The sequence below is a fragment of the Lupinus angustifolius genome, chromosome LG12, assembly GCF_001865875.1.
Source record: "Lupinus angustifolius cultivar Tanjil chromosome LG12, LupAngTanjil_v1.0, whole genome shotgun sequence".
Taxonomy (NCBI): domain Eukaryota; kingdom Viridiplantae; phylum Streptophyta; class Magnoliopsida; order Fabales; family Fabaceae; genus Lupinus; species Lupinus angustifolius.
In genome coordinates, this window is record NC_032020.1 from 420,747 (window position 1) to 440,138 (window position 19,392).

At 31.9% G+C, this 19,392-nt stretch overlaps 2 protein-coding genes across 2 annotated transcripts; both read right to left on the minus strand.

The window, feature by feature from the left end:
• LOC109362812 lies at positions 5,117-12,131 on the minus strand. Its single transcript, XM_019608840.1, has 9 exons — positions 11,740-12,131; positions 9,967-10,122; positions 9,545-9,613; positions 9,289-9,459; positions 6,922-7,065; positions 6,578-6,736; positions 6,411-6,476; positions 5,999-6,058; positions 5,117-5,344 (listed from the first exon to the last, which is right to left on the minus strand). Exons 1-9 carry the CDS (start codon positions 12,064-12,066, stop codon positions 5,297-5,299), a joined length of 1,200 nt encoding a protein of 399 aa, XP_019464385.1. The 5' UTR covers positions 12,067-12,131; the 3' UTR covers positions 5,117-5,296.
• On the minus strand, positions 14,470-17,151 carry LOC109362813. The gene is made up of 4 exons (XM_019608841.1): positions 17,044-17,151; positions 16,685-16,858; positions 15,169-15,336; positions 14,470-14,839 (listed from the first exon to the last, which is right to left on the minus strand). Exons 1-4 carry the CDS (start codon positions 17,119-17,121, stop codon positions 14,786-14,788), a joined length of 474 nt encoding a protein of 157 aa, XP_019464386.1. The 5' UTR covers positions 17,122-17,151; the 3' UTR covers positions 14,470-14,785.

A 19,392-nucleotide genomic window follows, 5' to 3' on the forward strand; every position in this document is an offset into this window, starting at 1 on the left:
CAACTAGTGTCAAGTATCCACTCATCTGCACTATGAATTGATGATAAAGATAGTAGATCACTTTCACTGTTATAACCATAATCATCTTTTTGTGTAGCATTTGCATATGTAGATACTTCATCTTTCCTCATCGACTTGCTATGATTCCATTCATTAGGACAATCCTTTTTATAATACTAGTTTGTTTGTAGTTAATGCACTTTATTGGTGTTATGCCCTTAGAATTTGGTCTTTTCTCTTTGGCATGACCTCCTTTATCTTGTCTCCTCCCTCGCTCTTGACTGCATTTAACATACAGACCGTCGCCCTAAGACCTTTCCCATACATTCTGTCTTCTTTGAGTGTGGGACAAAAGTGCATATGTGATCTCATCCAGTTTGGTTGAGTCTTTCCAGTACGTTAATGTTGTCACCCAGTTTCATAGAATTTGGCAAAGAACACATTAATATTATTACCTTGTCCTCATCATCCACCTTTATATCAAGTTTCTACAAGTCATTGATCACTTGATTACAATTGTTGAGATGTTGTTGCAAATAAGTACCATCCTGCATCCTCATATCATAGAGTCTCTATTTCAAATAAAGCTTGTTTGTTAGAGACTTGAACATGAACCGCTTCTCTAATGTCTCTCATACCTCTATTGGTGCCGTCAAATCCATAACATGATACATCATCTCATCTGATAGATAGAGTCGTATAGTTTCCGTAACCTTCTCCTTCAACTCTTCCCAATCCAATCGGTCCATACCATCTAGTTTATTCTCATGTAGCGCATTTGATAGACCTTGTTGAGTCAACACATTCTTAACCCTCATTTTCCACAATTAGAAACAACTAGTTCCATCAAACTTCCCCACCTTGAATTTGGCACCTGCATTAAAATCAATCTGATACCAATTTGTTGGGGATGCTTGAAATATGTTATTGCGTTGGTCTCACATTGTCTAGTATTGGACTCAAGTCCCTTTGTTATAATGTGCACCAGATATAAGCACCAAATAGAAACGCTCCATGGGCAGGTGGGCCCATGAGTGTGCTAGGGTTTGTAACTCTTATTCTCTAATAATATATTGGTAGCCGCTCAGCGCTCCCGAGGATGTAGGCACAATTGACTGAACCCCGTTAACAGATTCTCTTGTTTCTTCTCTTCTATTTATTCTACGCCTTTATTTGATTACTTGTGGCCAACAATGCACAACGATCGCTTTCGCTGCACCAACAATTGGTATCAGAGCCAATTTGTAGATGGCTCTTAACCAGATAGAAGATAATGGCTAAAGGGGGTGAAGGTGTGATGGCTAGACAAAGTGTGTCAAAGGTAGTGGCAAAGATAAAGTAGATGAACTGAAGGAAAATAAAACATGGCAAAACTGTTGTGGGGGCGATATATGTTGATCCAGAACCCCAGAAGTTCATATATTGGGTTAGGATCAAGATGGAGATAGATACTCATGTGTTGAGCTTGACCCAGAGACAGGTGCTGACAACATTCTCTCAACACACAATTGTTGAGAACAAATGAGCAATCAAATAGTAAAAAGAATAGGGATAAGAGAATAACACATGAAATTTGGTAATGAGGTTCGACCAGTTGTGTCTACGTCACCGAGAGCGTTAAGAGGTTACCATTATGTTTTTTAGAATAAGGATTTGTGTTTGTGGCTATTGTTCTCCTTGTTACATTAGATTTACATAATATATAAATGTATAGTCCTCTATCTCAATCCTTTTACATCAGCCCAAACCCATAACTTGTATGGTTGTTATCAAGAGAAAATGTCTGATCAATTGAATATGAGTCATTGTACAATAGTTATAAAGCGAACCATTATATTATTCATCCTATTTTATTGAATGTATTTTTAAGCATAATAACAAAATAGTTTATCAAATCAAATGAGAAGAAATCAATAAGACGTTTGTCTGGTGATGTAAGATGTTGCTAGATCTCAGGTTGATCAAAAGGTCATGAGTTCGATTCCTGGGAGCAACATTTGTTGGAAGAGACAATCACACACCCCGAAAGAGATTAGTTCCTTACGCATTAGGTGAAGGGGACCCTTGGAAGTACCAAAAAAATCAAATGAGGACAAACATTAAATCATATAGATTCCACTTTTCCTTTCTTAATTGTGTATTTAATTAGATTTAACTTCCATAACAAAAATATAATAAAGAACAATAACTTTTTACAACAAAGCTAAAAGACAACATAATTGATTCTCATTGATAACTCCACATAACCAAATTTAACTCATAAGTATACAAATGATCTTCAAGAAAATAAAATTTAATGATCATATATTATGATGTTGATTATACTTTGACATATAGAGTTTCTTGTGAACTTTAGTATATACTACCATTACTATAAACCGAATAATATTTTTTTGATAGTGACCAAAGATTTATATATTAAAGTGAAATCACAAATTATATTGCGCTAAAAAGTGAGAGTCCAATATGAATGATATATTTAATAAATGTGTTATGTTAAAATCATATACGTGGGCTTGAGATGATGTCTGAAATACTAACAAAATATTAACATACTAACAACTAACATTCTAACGATTGCCGATAAAAAATCTTTAATTTCGTCCAAAGAAAGTCTTAAATTTATATCATTAATAAAATAAATTCTTCTATTAAATTTTCATTATATTATTTAACAATGAAATCTAATCATTTATTTTTTAATTTGTACCCTTGATTTGCTTATTTAAAAATATAATAAAGAAACTAATAGAAGAGATTTTGTTTTCTTTCTTCCACAGTGAGAAAAAACACCATGGCTATAAAAATGAACATTGCCAGGTAATCAATGCAACTCTCAAACTCAATCATTTGTATGAAGTAGGGATGGCAATATGTATGAGCGGAGATAGATAGTGTTTTCCCATTTCCAAATCCACAATATTTGTAGAACGAATTTTTAATTTTAATTATATATTTATATACTTTGTAATGATCAATATATAAAAAAATTATTACATGAATAATATGATATTTATATGATAAATTTATGATCATAATCAAATAGGTGTAATTTATTATGAAATAATAATAAAGTATAAGATATATAATCTTAAAATTATAAAAAACTATAATATATATAGAAATTTAATTAAAAACTAAATTTATAAATTTAGGGGTACCCATAGGATGAGTATCATAAAACTCGTTCACACTCATAAACTATTATTATGAGTATTCGTTACAAGTATTTCCACAGGTATCCACAGATCAGATTTTTTATCATCCATAAATGAAGTCAAGAATATCTTTATGCTAATCATAGAAATGAATTAAACCAATAAGAGTCTTTCAGAGTCAAACTTTATCTCCTTCACGAATTTGGTATACTCATGCAAGTCAGAAATAATTTTACTTTGGTGGTTCAATTTACAAAATGTATAAAATTTAAGGGGTTATAAATAACTTAACTTTACTTTGCCAATTATCAATTTAAATTTACCTTTTTTTGGGTACATAAATTTTACCTTTTATGAGTAAATTATAACGTTAACTAGAGTGAGTAATAGAAAACCAATGGAGGTTAGTTCAAGTGGTACATGCTTGATTCCCCTTAAGCGAGAACCCGAGTTCGAGTCTTGTGGATGGAAAAAATACATGTTGGAAGAGTTAACCCCACGTACTTATGGATGTTTTCAGCTCGGATAAGATTGCCAAAAAAAAAGAGTGAGTAATAGAAAATGAGGGTCGGTGGTGGGGTGTTGCACCCACTACACTAGTACTCCATTCCTTTAACCTTTGGATCCTCAACTTTTTCCATGGTGGTAGGGCATGGGGACTCAACATTCCATTATTTAAATTCTCGATCAATGTTTTAAATTGTGTTCCACAATCATAACTAAGGTTACAATATAGCAGTTTTAGAAGTCTTCGAAATGACATTAATATTATGACCAAGTTATTGAGCTTTTCACTATTTTCCTCGATCGCTGACCATAACTATAATTTAAAAAATCGATGTAAATATAGTATGATATGAGAATTTTTCCACCTTAGGAAGCAGTTTTGGTATCTGACAGCAACCCCACCAATTCAATATGCTTACACAAAAGTCTTATGACAAGAAATAGTGCCTTTCATATGTATTGTTTTCTTTTTTAGTTCTTTACCAACTCTACTTCATCATAAATAGCCACTTCATTTGGTATAAATAGTGTACCTTAAAAGTTAAAAGTGTTCCGTGTAGAGTTAGGCTTTCTATTTGCATGTAGGGCCAAGCAAGACTAATCTTGCACCATTAATAGTTGACAACTTTAATCCTATAGGTAATTTAATTTTTTTTCCCAATATAGAGATTGGGACTATATATATAGATTAATTATTCTCATTTTTAAAATTATTTATATATAGAGAATGATTAATAGTTATGATATAAAAATTATAATAACACTAAATCTGAATCTCATAACCATACATGAATGATTAAGATTAAAAATTAGTTAATAGTCACATGATAGTCATACATATTTATCTTTATTATTGATCATTCAAATAAGATCCAATAGTCAATATTAATTGTTCTCATTCTCATATGAGTCATCTCTTATATGTATTTCGATAATATAGGTTAAGATATGCACTAGTCATTTTATTTAAGTCTATTTAAGTCCTCCTTTCATTTTAACCTTAACAAAACAAAATCATTATGGTATAGGTACCACTAAGTAAGATTTCAAAGAGTCAATGTAAGTCTATTTAGTTGTTTGAAGGGATGTAATAATGATATCCAAGTTGGACATTAAATCAGAGGAGATCATATATAGGTTTGAATTGGTTTAATTAGTTAAACCGTTAGATCGGACCAAACAACATCATATATTATATAATTAAAAAAATGCATGAGTTACAAGTTAATAATGAATGAAGGTTGAGATACGATAGAATTTCACAATTGATCTTAACACATCTATTTCTTTTCGTGACTTTTTTTTTTTAATTTGAGTAAAATAGTATGTCCAACCATCTGGTTTAAAGCGGATCGAGAATTTCCAACCATCTGGTTTAAAGCGGATGGAGAGTTTCCAACCACTTTTTTTCTTATGTAATGTTGAAAATGTGATGTTAGAAGATAACATATATATTTATGGTTTAAATCTCCTTTAGTATAGTTGGATAAATTGTGTTATAGCAAGGTTCTCTAAATTTTAATGTTATATACTATCTATAATGCTATCCCTACAAACAAACCTACACAATATTTTTGGCAGCACATAAAGCAAAAAAAGAGTGGATACAAAATCTGCCATACAAAAAAGTATTAGCTAAAAGCTATCTCCTGAAGCACTTGAAGTGTCTTCCTGTGAACCTGGCAGAAAGGGAAAGGAACAAAAGAAACAAGTTATTCACCAAATCATGGAGGTTACTATTTGGCCAAGTCTCTTATTTTAGGATATGATTGAAAACCAACAAAACAAGCAAACACAAGCATCACCCTATGATCCATAGATGTGAAAACCAGACTGTATCGGCCGTTGAACCGGAGAACCAGTCCCATACCAGTATGGTATAACAATTATACCGGTCATGCAATCATACCAGTCATGCAATCATACCAGTCATACCATCCAGTTTTCATTTAAACCATACCGCTCTACCAGTATGCATCCTATACTGAAGTCACATATCTTCATAAATAACATTTTTCACAAGGTGCCAAACACTTCACTGCAATTGCATCCAACAATTAAGTGGAAAACTACTTAGTTGCACCACATAGTTGATCTAGCACCTAGTAATCTTGCACATGTTAAATTAGTATAATTAATGGCCGACTAATGAGATAAAAATGTGGCCTACTGCATGAGGCTCCCACTTACTGTTGTCTTTGGATGGTAGATGTACTTAACCTTACCCCGCTAGCTAATGAGATTCTTAAAGAAAAATACAAAGATAGTATGAAAATTATAAAGAAGCTCAAACATAAAATTTGGAATAGATATTCATAAACAGAAGAATTTACCCATTCTAGATGTTGGGCAGTGATGCCAGAGTCACTTCCAGCATATATACCAGATAAGACCTGGCAGGAGAAGAATGGAAACATATCAAATTGAAACACGTATGCCGACAAAGATAAATAGTAAAATATAATGTGGGATAAAGTGCGAATCAGAATTTGAACAAGAACTGACTATGAACGGCTCAGTGCATGAGGCTGCCATCTAGTGGAGTATGGGAGGGTAGATAAATGTACGCAGTCTTACCCCTGCAGCCTTATAACAAGAAGAACTAACTATGTGTGGCAAAATATCTTAATAAGTTAGGGTGCCAAGAATGAAAATTTCAACCAGCCCGAATATTTTACAGCTTCAAGGGATTCTTGGTCTACTTGGCTTCAAACCCACCATTCAAAATAAACATGATGGCATTACCTTCGAGACAGTCTCGAGAAACATGCCAGGGCGTACTGGAAGTGGCTTCCGTCCTGTCACACTTGCCTGGATAACGCAAGTTAAATACACCGTTAAGACACTATATCTTGCATTCACGCATACACATTCATCAGTTAAATAATACTAAAACATCCAATTCAACCCACCCTTCCACCAATCCTGCTTGAAACCCTTTGGGTAGCATCATCATCATCCTCATTTTCAGGGTTGTCTGCACCTTCATCTTTTCCTAGCATTACATTTTTTATCATATCGAGCACAACTTTCCCAGGTTTTAAAGCCACCAATTTGGCTAAGAAGTTCACCTGCACTGCCAACAGTTATAAAGATGCCAAGATGATATTTTTGACAATGAATGATGAATAAGAATTGAGTATGCATTTAGATCTCTACATATGTAGTAGAGGTTTCTAATCATTTTTAAGTTCGGTAGCATTTCACCAGAATTGAGAACCAGATTAAGATCAAAATATGGAAATTTTCTACATACCTCAGCGGGAGGAAGAGTATATAATCCTCGGTTATTTCTTTCATCCAAAATTCCCCCTCCCATCATATTACGAGCTTCTTCTCTAATCAAAACAAGCCTTGCAAGAAGTTTTCGATCAGGCACAACAGGACGGGTTTCCATTGTCTGCAAGGGTGTTGATAAGGACAAAACAATTAACCAAACACTATCCTAGATCCTTGTGGTTCTTTGGTCAAGACTAAAAATAAATAAAAAATGACTCTCAATTGAAAGAATAACAAAAGAGATCCATTTAAATATTAATATGAGGGCTTCTGGTAAAATGAACTTAAAAAATGAAAAATTCTGCTTCAGAGATATGCAAAAGAAGAAAAAATAAAATATATATTCATATAAGCACAGATGCATATTATAGAGATTCAATAATGGTTTACGTTGGTTGTCGACTGCCTAACACAATATTCACATTGTATTCGGACTTAGGACCGGGTATGTATAGCATCAATTACACAGATACATGCCGACCCTACCAAGTGGGATAAAGGCTTGGTTGTTGTATATGCAGATACATATGCAAATTCGCATATATATAGACAGATAGAGAAGTTATTTTCAGCCTTTACATCAAAATGTGTTACTGAGGATATGAGACTATATCACCCAAATTCAAAAGTCAATCAACCCTTTACAGCTTCACTAAGTTACCTACATCTTCATGCACTAATGTAGTGTTTGGTATACCTCTAGGAACAGGACAGGACAGAAATATGGGTTCTGTCCAATGTTTGGTGCATTTTATCGATGAAATGGAACAAAACACATGGGTTGATGAATGGGACAATGTTACCACCCAAAAGGGTGTAACGAACTGGAACAGAACACGATGGTTTTGTTCAGTACTATATTATGTAGTAACTGGACAAGTATGATCTGTTTTGTCATGTTATTGTGCTAAACACTACCTAAGAGTCCTAATAATTGCATGTCATAAGTCAAGTACTAAGTCTCTAGCTTCTACAATTTTGCTAGAACACAAACATATAACCCATCCTCCTTCTGGAATTCTCCAATCTATGATTACGTGTTTGTTCTCAGAAGAGTCTGGTAGTAATTTCATTGTTATGTTTGTGAGTTCGCAAGACACCATCGTGTAACTTTAGAGGCCGGGCAAGTTGTACAACTAGGCTTATCTGTGGGAAACAGTACACACTGATGAGGGTTCCGGCATTCAGCTATCAAACAGGTCCCAAGGGAAAATCCATGAATTTCACAGCAGTGGCTCCACAATCAATCATAGTGATCCAGGACAAAGATAAGTTGTTTGACAATTGTATGTGCTGTCAGTCTGTCACTCTGAAACAAGAATTTTTCAACCATTGATTTCAAAACATATCGAGGCAAGCCTATGCATTGGAACCACTCATTTCAACCCCAGAAGACTAACAAGAATTTTCTGAATGTATGATAGAAGTGTATTGTATCAAAAACTACGAAGACCGATTCATATTATTAATCTAGGTTAAGTCCTAAGTTCTAACATGAAAAGAATGTTCATATTTCAACAATGCCAAAGGCGCAATGCTTCGTTACCAGCCTTGTTAAGCACTTATGTGTATCACAAGTACATCAATACTAATACTTGTCAACCACTAATGCTCAAATATCTTAAATATTTAGATGAAGGGACACAATGGTTTTATATCTTTATCATAAATCATCATGCAGCTCCTATACGCATGATATGGACATTGCATAAACCCACTTTGCCTGAACAAGCAAATTTAATTTCATTACAAAGTGTAGCATTATTGTCGGTCAAACTTCTGACTTTGCAATCATAGCGGCTCCAAGATAATGCCAAGGATTTCTGAAGGCACAGTAATATTTTTTATATCTCTGACAGCACGTAATCCCTTCTGCTTGTAATGAAAAGAAAATCACACCTAAGAATGATAGTCATTTACCAATGGAACATTCATGGATAACTTTGACTTAAACTATTTACAGGAAATCCATAATTACTATTAGAGAAAACCAAGTATCGTAAGGTCACAAGAAAATGCAGATGTGATTTAGGCAAACTTCCGAAGGATTTAATTACACTTTTCTGTTACTAATAAAAAGACAGTTTAGTAGTGGCGGCCCGGTGCACGAGGCTCCTGCCTAGTGGGGTCTGGAGAGGGCAGATGAACACAGTCTTACCCTCACAAATAAAGAGACTATTTCCAGGAAAAAGACAGTTTACTGATGACAATAAAATAGTCACCCATTATTTATTTATTTTGATAGGCGATAGTCACCCATTATGAGTAGTAAAAGTTTTAAAAGCATAAGAAACTAAAACAAGGACCTGGTAATTCATAGAATGCTTGAAATTTCTATAAATACCTCTAATATATCATCAGCTTGGTTAGCTATGTCATTTAGATTTGCCCCAGGAATATGAATCTTCAAGTCATTCTCTCCTTTAAATTGACCACCACCAGCTGCAACTCGGCGTAATAATTCATGTCTACTTTCTTTTTGGGGAGTTCTACATAGAAGACCAACCACTTGAACCTAGAAAATGATGGGAAAAGTACACATTGATATACAACATTAAAGTTGCAACTATCCTTCAATCAGAACAAAGAAACTTCCTTACATGTGGCGGACATTTTTTCGTTAGATGTGATAATACCGTCTCCTTGATAACTTCTAACAGAGTCTTGCGCTGAATAGAAAATGCATAAAAGTTAATCATGGGATAGTGACATCAAGTAAAGGAGACAACTTACTAATCAACAACCGAGTTAAAGTTTAAGGGTGAAGAGAAGGGGTTGATGGACAAATGAAGGTACAAAAGCTTGTCTCTTTATTTCTTCTATGAAACTCGTTGTGATTTTAGCCAACAACTCACGTATAAAATATATAAAAGTAAAATAAAAAACATGAATCCGTTTCCAGCAGAGATCCAAATGTAGATTTGTCATAAAAAATAATGTGAAGAACTTTTCAAACGGAATCAAATATGTATGATTCTAAATATAATTGGAAAAGATTTAAACTTTTGTATGGAAATCATACCTTATCATCCTGATCCTTCTCAGCGAGCTGGATCATGTAATCAAGGGCCAACATGAAATCAGATTCCATCTCATCAACCCTCTTTCCGATAACTCCTTGTGCAGCCAACTCCACTGCCACTTTTTCAGAGTCTTCGTCCATATCCATGTCTTCCAACTGGCGCCAAATTTATACAAGTATTACTGTTAGACTAATTACGGATTCATTGATAAAATTACACATTAGGATTCACGAAATATCATGCGAAGGCTGAAAGAATTACAGACATTACCATGAACAAGAGATATTTACTTAACGAAGAAAAATTGCATGCTATACATTACTGTGTTAAGAACTGAAACAGACATCATCAGTTATATACACCAATAAAGTGCATCTGGCTAGCATCCATAGTGTTCGAGTTTTTATGTTCTCACTCCACCGGGTAAACATAAAATAAACAAATGCTATAAACTATAACAAAAAGTTACAAAATAATTAACACTAGAAGCCTATTAACTGTGAAATCACTTATAAGCCGCTCAAAAGACATGACAAAAAGCACAAATGAATAAAATGAACATCATATTCTTATCTCATGGTAAAAAAACTGTTAATAATACCCTTAAGTGTATCAGTACTTGGTTAATGAGAAACAAACAACAGATGCACACTTAGACATGCATTATACCGACATTGAAACTTAGTAGGAAGATAATTACTCCTCTATGCTTAACACAGTTTAAAAGATCACGCAACCACAATATTGCAATTTGAGAGTATTGCTGAAGAACAACTAAATCGACAATAGGGTTAAGGAAAAAGTAGGAAAATTAAATATATCATAACTCAAGCCTAGAGAAGAATCTTTTAAAGGAGAAACAAAAACTGGATAACTATAAGAATACCATTCTCACCACAACATTTCCGGGCTGAGTCTAACACAAAGTGTGTGTTTGGCAACACCCTCGAGAAACTCATAAGGTAATTGATGAACTTATTTAACCAAAACTAAAGTACTAATCCTGTTTGGTTAGTAGTAGTGTATGTCTTAGGTTTTAAATTTGGGTACACGACTGTTATAGACACCGCAATGTTAAGATTTTGGAAGTCTTCGAAACCATGAACGCGACCACTATTTAAGACATTTTATGCCTTATAAGTTATAACTTAGCCTGTTAACCATAACCTTTTAGCTCCTAGATTTTCAAGATCAACCAGTTTTTTTCAGCTAGTTGCAGGTCAAAACATTATCATCAATACTCTATTTAACATATCTTGATTACTATTTTATAAGGAACTTACTAACCCACTAGATAGATAGCAAGATTGCGATCACGGCATCGGAAATCCAAAAACCCTAACGTTTCAGTAGCCATACAGTTTCAATGACTCCCAAAACCTTAACATATCTGCGCAACGGCAAGGTTGCTTGTCCTATGATGTGAAGGTCATGGGTTCAAATTCTAGAAAAGTTACTCTCACTTGTGAGGGTAAAACTGCATACATCTACTCTCCCCAAACTATGCTATATAAAACCCTTGTGCACTATGCAACCCTTTCCCTAACCTATTGCGGAACCAGATTTAAAACCTTTTGAACGATAGTATACTATACTTCATTCCCGAAAGCTACGCTTCTTGGAGGGTCAGTCACACATCCCGAAATGGATTAGTTCTCTAACCATAAGCCGAGGACATACTACCAAAAAAATATTGAAATTGAACTAAAAGGGTATCTTCATTATGCATCTAATATAATGAAAACGAAACAAATAATTACAAAAACACTTACAAGGGTAATCATTTCCTGAAGAACAGAAATAACTTGATCCCCTCCTTTAAGGAGTGCTTCACGTTCAGTAGAAGTATCATTATGATTATCAGAATGAGAATTATTTGGGTTTTGTTTGTTCCTTCTTTCTTTCAATTCTTGTTCTGAGTATCCACCACCAACTTCATAACTGGTACTATTATTATTACTACATGAAACCAACACAAAACTCTTTCTATTACACTGATTCAAGTTCAAATGAAAAGATGAAGAAAAGGGTGTGGGAATAATAGTGAGATTGGGATAAGTATATGGAGGAACAGAGAAGAAGAGTGAGGAACGAAGCATTTCCTATAGAAGAAGAAGGAAGCTATGGCAATGGATAAGGAGAGGGAAAACACTGTTAACATTTGTTTCTCAAACATAACCTTTTTATATTTTTTGCTATGTTTTTAGGATGTAATGGTCTTATTAAAAAATGTAATAAAAAGAATAAATTATATTGACACCCCTGAGTTTTAATGAAATGACATCAAACTATTCTCCATTTTTTTACATTGATCACCCCTGCATACATAAGAAATAAATGTAATCTATTAAACAAAAAGTGTGATAAATGTAATTAAGTTAAACAAAACATGATATATTGTAAAGACAAGTCCAACTAATATATGAGTCAATATCTCTTTATTATTTTTGGTTCGTTACATTATATTATAAGAGCGATTTAAACAATATTTTTCTCTAGAATTTTTGATACATTTTGTAACAAAAAATAATAAAGATACATTAATTTGTATATTATTTGGACTTGTCTATACAATATGTATGTTTTGTTTAACTTAATTGCATTTATCACGTTTTTTGTTTAAAAAATTACAATTATTTCTTATGCAGGGTAGTCAATGTAATGAAAGTATAAAAATTATGGGAGGTTTGTGTAGATGTAAAAAAGTGATGAGTGATTTATATAATTTCACTAAAACTCAGGGGTGTCAGTGTAATTTACTCTAATAAAAATGATATTTAGACATTACAATTTTTATAGTAGAATCTATTAGGGGAAAAAAGGTTTAAGAGAAGGAGAGCGTTTCAACTTGGTTGTGGTATGGAGAACTTTGTCAGATATAATGGTCTTAGAACCTACAATGCGACAAAAAATTGTTTAATTTTTAAAAGCAATATTTGTTAAGATGAATCACTCATTCTGAATAGAATTACTTCCTTAACCATAAAATGAGATATAGTCTTATAAAAAATGTACGAAAAAATATAATGGTCTTGGTGTCATTTATTTCCCATGTTCGAGGATAATGATAAAAAGGTAAAACAATATAATATCAAGTCCCATTTGTTTATAACTTCATGTTGAAATAAAATACAATAGATTATTAATTGTAATAGCAAAATGGGTCGCCATGTTGTTTAGCTCACGTCCGCAAATCAAAAACGAGTACAAACATATTCATTTACCTCAATTAGAGAAATTCATATGTTTTATTTGTTTTAAAACAGGCTAATGGGTCATTCACGGACTTTTGCTTCATGAAGCGGGTATACCCATTCTTCATTTATTTAGGATGCTAGCAAACTAGGTAACTTTTCATACTTCAATCTAGTTTTCACAATCCATCACATAACAAAGTTTAAAACTTCATTATGTTTGATATGGTTGGTTTGTTTCAGATCGGTTTATGTTGATTTTCGTTGTTGGAACCAAAATGGTTTGATTCCGCTCATCGATTCACTTTTTTAACGGAACAGATTAAATTTTGTCATGTATCTATACGTTTTTCAGTGTGTTATCTTTCATCTATACTTATCTTTACTCAACAATTATAAAAGTTCTTTAATTACTTTTTACTCGTAGAAGTCTAAAAGAGAGATGGAATTATACTACTTTGTATCAAGTTTCACCTAATTGTTAATTGTTCATCGATTTTGTGGTTCGGTTCTTATCCTATGAAACCGTTAACGAAAACCGATTATAAACGATTTCTTAAAAAATCATCCGATCTAAATATAGAACCGAACCACATTTTCTAGTTTGGTTCAGTTCAACTTCATTGGAGTTTTACTCATGTAATTACAACCGATATCCCCATCCTTAAGAAAGGTGGGCTAAAAGATTGAAGATGCATGCTCCATCTCATTGAATTGAACCATGGAAATAAGATATATAATGTTATAAGTTAAAAACCTAATTGATATACTTTACAAATGGAGAAAATAATGCATGATTAAAAGAAACCATGCCACTATTTGCTTTATCTTATCCTAATTATATTCACTTATATAATATTAAGACAAATTGCATTTTGAATGCTTGCAAATTGAAACAACATAAACAAATAAATATCAAGAATTTTTCAAAAATGAAGAAACATTAAATTGTAGTGTTTAACAACATGTTAGCTTAATTAATTATGTATGCTATAAGACATGTGTTAAAGATATTTAAATGAGTAAACTCAATGGAAAAACTAAACATGACATCCCAATGTATTTGATATCTCATCATCATATTTGAAAAACTTTATTGATTAAAACAAAGATTGATTTAATTGATAAAATATTCAACAAAAGCTATAATGCTCAACTTTTTTTTGGTTTCCCATAAATATCATCGCACTGAAGGCAATCTTGTCCAAGCCGGGAACATTCACAGATATGTGGGGTTAACTCTCTCATCAGACATTTTTTCCATCCACAAGACTCGAACCCGGATTCTTGATTAAAGTTCCATTGGTGTAATGCTCAACCTTTGCATAGCATTGTGCTTTTCTAGTTTCTATTTAAAGTGCTTTTCTAACCAAAGTTCCATTGCTAACTATGATTCAACCCAAAAGTACATGAAAAGACTAAATTTTGAAGCACCCCAAATTTAACTAACCGGAAAAGTGAAAGAATAAACCACCAACACCATTCCATAATAATCATATGACTATAATGGTGATATTTTTGGTCCTGAAATACATTGTTTTACATAAAATATTATCTAATTAAGTATCTATTCCTCTATTTCACTCTTATATATACATTGGCTTCTCAATTAATTTCCCATGTCTCATGCAACACAAGTTGGTAGCAAGCAACTTGAAAAGAAACACAACCCTCTCTTCTGCATTCATTAAAAAATATGGGTAAAAAATAATTAGAAAAGGAACCAAATCAAAACTTTAGCAAAGAAAATGTATGAAGGAATATACACAAAGTAGAAAATAATGAAAATAAAGAAAAGCTCAATTTAATATGCGAAAATAGGAGTAAGTTAAAAGAACATACTCCACGTCCTAGTAATCAATTCTATGAAAAAATCTAATGGTTCACGTAATTTGAATTAATCAGTTAATCTGAACCATTATATTTTCATAGAAGGAATAGCTAAAATGTACGTGGATCCGATCCCATTTTAAATACGCAAAAAATTAAAGGAGTCAGGGACTTTACCTTTCTAGTTTTTGCATAAAGAAGTTCTGGTGAGATCTTGTATAAGTCTTCATCCACAGGTTTTGGTGTTGGTCTTGGAATGTGATGAGTTGGGCTAAGTTGTTTCTTCACATTATTGACCCAATTTTGCTTTTTAGCTTCTTTTTCATATTGGTCATGAACCTTTTCCTTCATCAATGTCAAACAACAAATTAAGAATTCTATAAGTGCTTTTAAAAAAAAGTTATCTTTTGATGTTACATGTGCATAATGACTAGGCATGCATGCATGCTTATCTAGTCATTATTATGGCATGTTTTATTTCCATTACTTTCTTTTAATGATACCTTTAGATACCATTGTCTCTATTTTTAGTGACCAATTCACATGGATCATATACCCTTAAGGCCGAAAGTTACACCCTTTGCACAATTAAAGTCCATGATTATTATCTCACTTCATTATGAAAAAAAAATGTTGGAAAATATAATGAACCTTCTAAGTAAGAAATCACATTTTAAACCAAATTCACACTTAAATATTTATAATAATCTCTTTTTCTAGTGTATGTATCTCATACTTACTCCTCTTTACATTTATCATGTCTCAACCGAATTATTGGTACTAATACTAATACCACTTGTTAGGATCTACTATCGAAAAGTCTTATTGTTATCGGACTATGATATTATGAAGGATTATCCATATATAGGAGAGACCACATTTTAACAAATAATGATTATATTTTCATAAATCTAATCCACTCATAAATCCTCCCCATTACTTACTAATGATCAATAATTTTCATGCATTTAACATTGTTATGATTTAATACTTTTTTCTCGTTATATTGAAATTAGGCTAACTTTTATAGGGATACCCAAACAAATTAAGGTAAAATAATTGAGGCGTGTCCTATAAAGTGTGACCAACCATAGAAAAAGCAGCAACAAAAGGCAAAGTTGCCATCTTTTTCAACCCTACGGTCTACCCTATGAGAATGACTATGATGAAGCATGTTACTTTTTTTAGGCACTATACTTGACTTTACAAAATTGAAATTGAATTAGAAAACAAAAGACCCTTTATCATGATTGAACTCCAAGCACAAACAAAACAACATTATACTAAAAAAATCAATAGTGAACAAATTTAAAGACAAAAAACCTCCCATTCATATTTTCTCTTTATATAATAAAACTTCATTTATATAATAAAAATACTATTTTTTATTACCAAAGATTGTGGCTACAAGATCACTCTCAATTAATATTATAGAGATAACATATTCCACATTTTGTGTCTCATTGTGTTTCAGTCTAATGAAAAGTTGCGAAAAGAAAAACAAAAAAACATAAAATAATATTTTTATACTATTTAATAGGATAAAATTAGCTTGAAACACGAGAACAGAAAGTTTTGGGGACAGAGGATCCTGGTTCTTAGGGAAGAAGGGTGAAAAAAAGAGAAGATTGTATGACATAAAAGTCTTCCAAAACAAAGAAACAAGAAGAGTTTTTGTGACATATAAACATACCTTTGTACTAGGAACAAGGATCATGGTTGGTGTAACAACATGATTCTCATACAAGTCACCAGTAACATAAAGATCACCTTGTTCTTCAGATTCAAAGCATTGTGTGAATGGTAGATTATCATTCCAATCCCAGCTCCCAAATGCTGGAACTTGCTTCCTCTTATAGTAATACTCCTATTAAATTCATCACACCAAAAATAAATGATTAAATATAAATGGTTGATGATACGATTGACAATATATAAAACTTTTACATTGTCGATACATATATTTTTCCCCTCATAATAAGACACAAAGAATATGAAAGTTAAATAAGATATAAGAGTAAGAGAAGAAGTTGCATGCAAAAAGAGACTTACTTCCATTGAAGCTAAAGAAGTGTTAAGTGATAGAAAATGGTTTCTCTTTCTTTGTTTCTTTGTTATGACTTTGAGCATTGGGTTGTGATGTATTTAAAGAGAAAATAATGTGACATTGAACTTCTACTTAATCATGTGGGAGCTACAAAATTTACTTTCATTTGGGACCACCTATTACTTTCTTTTCAGATATTAATAAAGGTACATATAACTAATCCATCAAAAAATGTGAATGTTAAAAATAAAATAAATATCATAATTGATCCATGAAAAATATATAGTAAAACTTTTATTTGGCCCTAGAAAAGCCAAAAAGTCTCTATTATATAAAAAACAGTCTTAAGTTTTAATCTTCGGAAATCGACTATATGTATCAAATGAAATCATAATGTTTTATTCTAATTATGTTTGTCGATAAAGTATTGAGTCATATGGTTATTATCATATTATATGATTGATCAAAATATTTACTTTTAATGACTTACGGTAATATGATCTTCAATCTTTACTTTTATAATATAATTTATTCATTTCTAGTTAAACTTAATGCTCATATATGTCATATTTTATTTCAACTTATATAAAATCATTTCATTGAAAAAATAGACAATCATTTTTATATTAAATTGATAAATTGTAATATAAATTTTAGGGATGGATTAGTTTTGATTTCGAGGACCAATATTTATCAGGATTTTTTGAAAAGTAACTTAAAAATTAGCATTTTATTATAAAATATACTTATATTACATCATTAATGTGTTCATTGATTATGTCCTTCAATGAAAAGAATATAATTTCCCAAAGTATGAAGATGTAAAGCAAAATAAGATGGAATTGGTAAAAAGAAAAGAACAGAGATAACAAAGTTTCACAGTTGTAGAAAGGGGGACAAAGAGATCAGGTATGACAGACAGTGACCAAATAAGGTGAAAAAGGAAAGAAAAGAAGGTTAAAGATTTAAGATTAATTTAGAAAAACTTATGCTAAGAAATATTTAATAATTTAGATATAAGTGTATTTATGATCTTTATATAAATATACATTCACATAAATCTTATAAGTAAAAACCATAATTTGTATAGTAATATATATTTTTTCTTCATCAAGCATTCTTAAATATTAGAATATTGCTTAAATAACATTTTCATGACATTCTTGTTTACTGAGTTGGCCCAATCACTAACATTCTGTTCCACATTTATATATAAAGATGAAGGATGGTGCAACCCAATTAAAATAATTGATAATTCATGAATATAGTAAAAAGAATTATATTTTAATTTTTGTGAAAAAAAAACTATAAAATAATATGAGTTTGATAATTTTTTTACACAATCAATACATTATTCATAATATAGGTAGAATATTTAATTTTAAAATTCCATAACAATTAACATATGAATAATCAATAATTAATTCCATAACAATTAAAATATGAGAGGAAGTTACTTATTTGCCAAAATAAACATGGTATGGAAGGGTGAAGAGTCACAAGTGAGATACCACGTCTTGAACCAAAACCTTAAGGCATTAGTTCCATGAACATTTCCTTCTTATAAACTATTTAACTCCTCCACGCATATCAAATGTGAGACTTCACACTTGAATAAACCCAACGTTATATTTTGTTAAAGTTTTAGCAAGAGTGGGTCTATAGTTATAGCTGGTTTGGCCTAGTTTGTGTCTGAAAAAATGAGTATTCCAATGCAAGTGAAAATGACGAAAGGTAGTTATTAATAAATATTTGGTTGTGAATACTCCAATCTCAATGCAATTGCTCGTGATGGGTTTAGCTTTTTCTTCATCCACACGCATAGACACATAGGGAACATAGTGCTTTGTGCAATGCCATGGTGTGACATAAACAACTCTTGTCTAGCATTCAATTTCAAACAGTAGAGTACTCAATGAGGTCAACAACACACGTTACATGGCTATACAATTCAACAACTTTATCACTCTTTTCTTCTTCTTTTAGGTTATTAGTTGAGTTTTGAATTGAGAATTAAGTGGAAAAGAAAACTTCAGATTCATCTTATAAATATATTTTATTGTTTTTAGGTATTTATTTTTATTTATTCTCTTCTAAAATTTAATTTGCAAACAGAGTTTTAGGGTCAATAAAATATATGTTGTTTTTTATAGCTTACAACAATACTAAATGATACGAAAGAATAATTATTGGCTAAATCACGACCATATTGCTTCATTTAATACATTTTTGCGGCATTGCCCAAAATGTGCAAGCAAACTATCAACTACGTCATCCCTATGATAAAACAACTCAACGCTCTATTTTCTAATTCTTACTATGCGGTAAGAACCAATCTTGAATACACTCACATT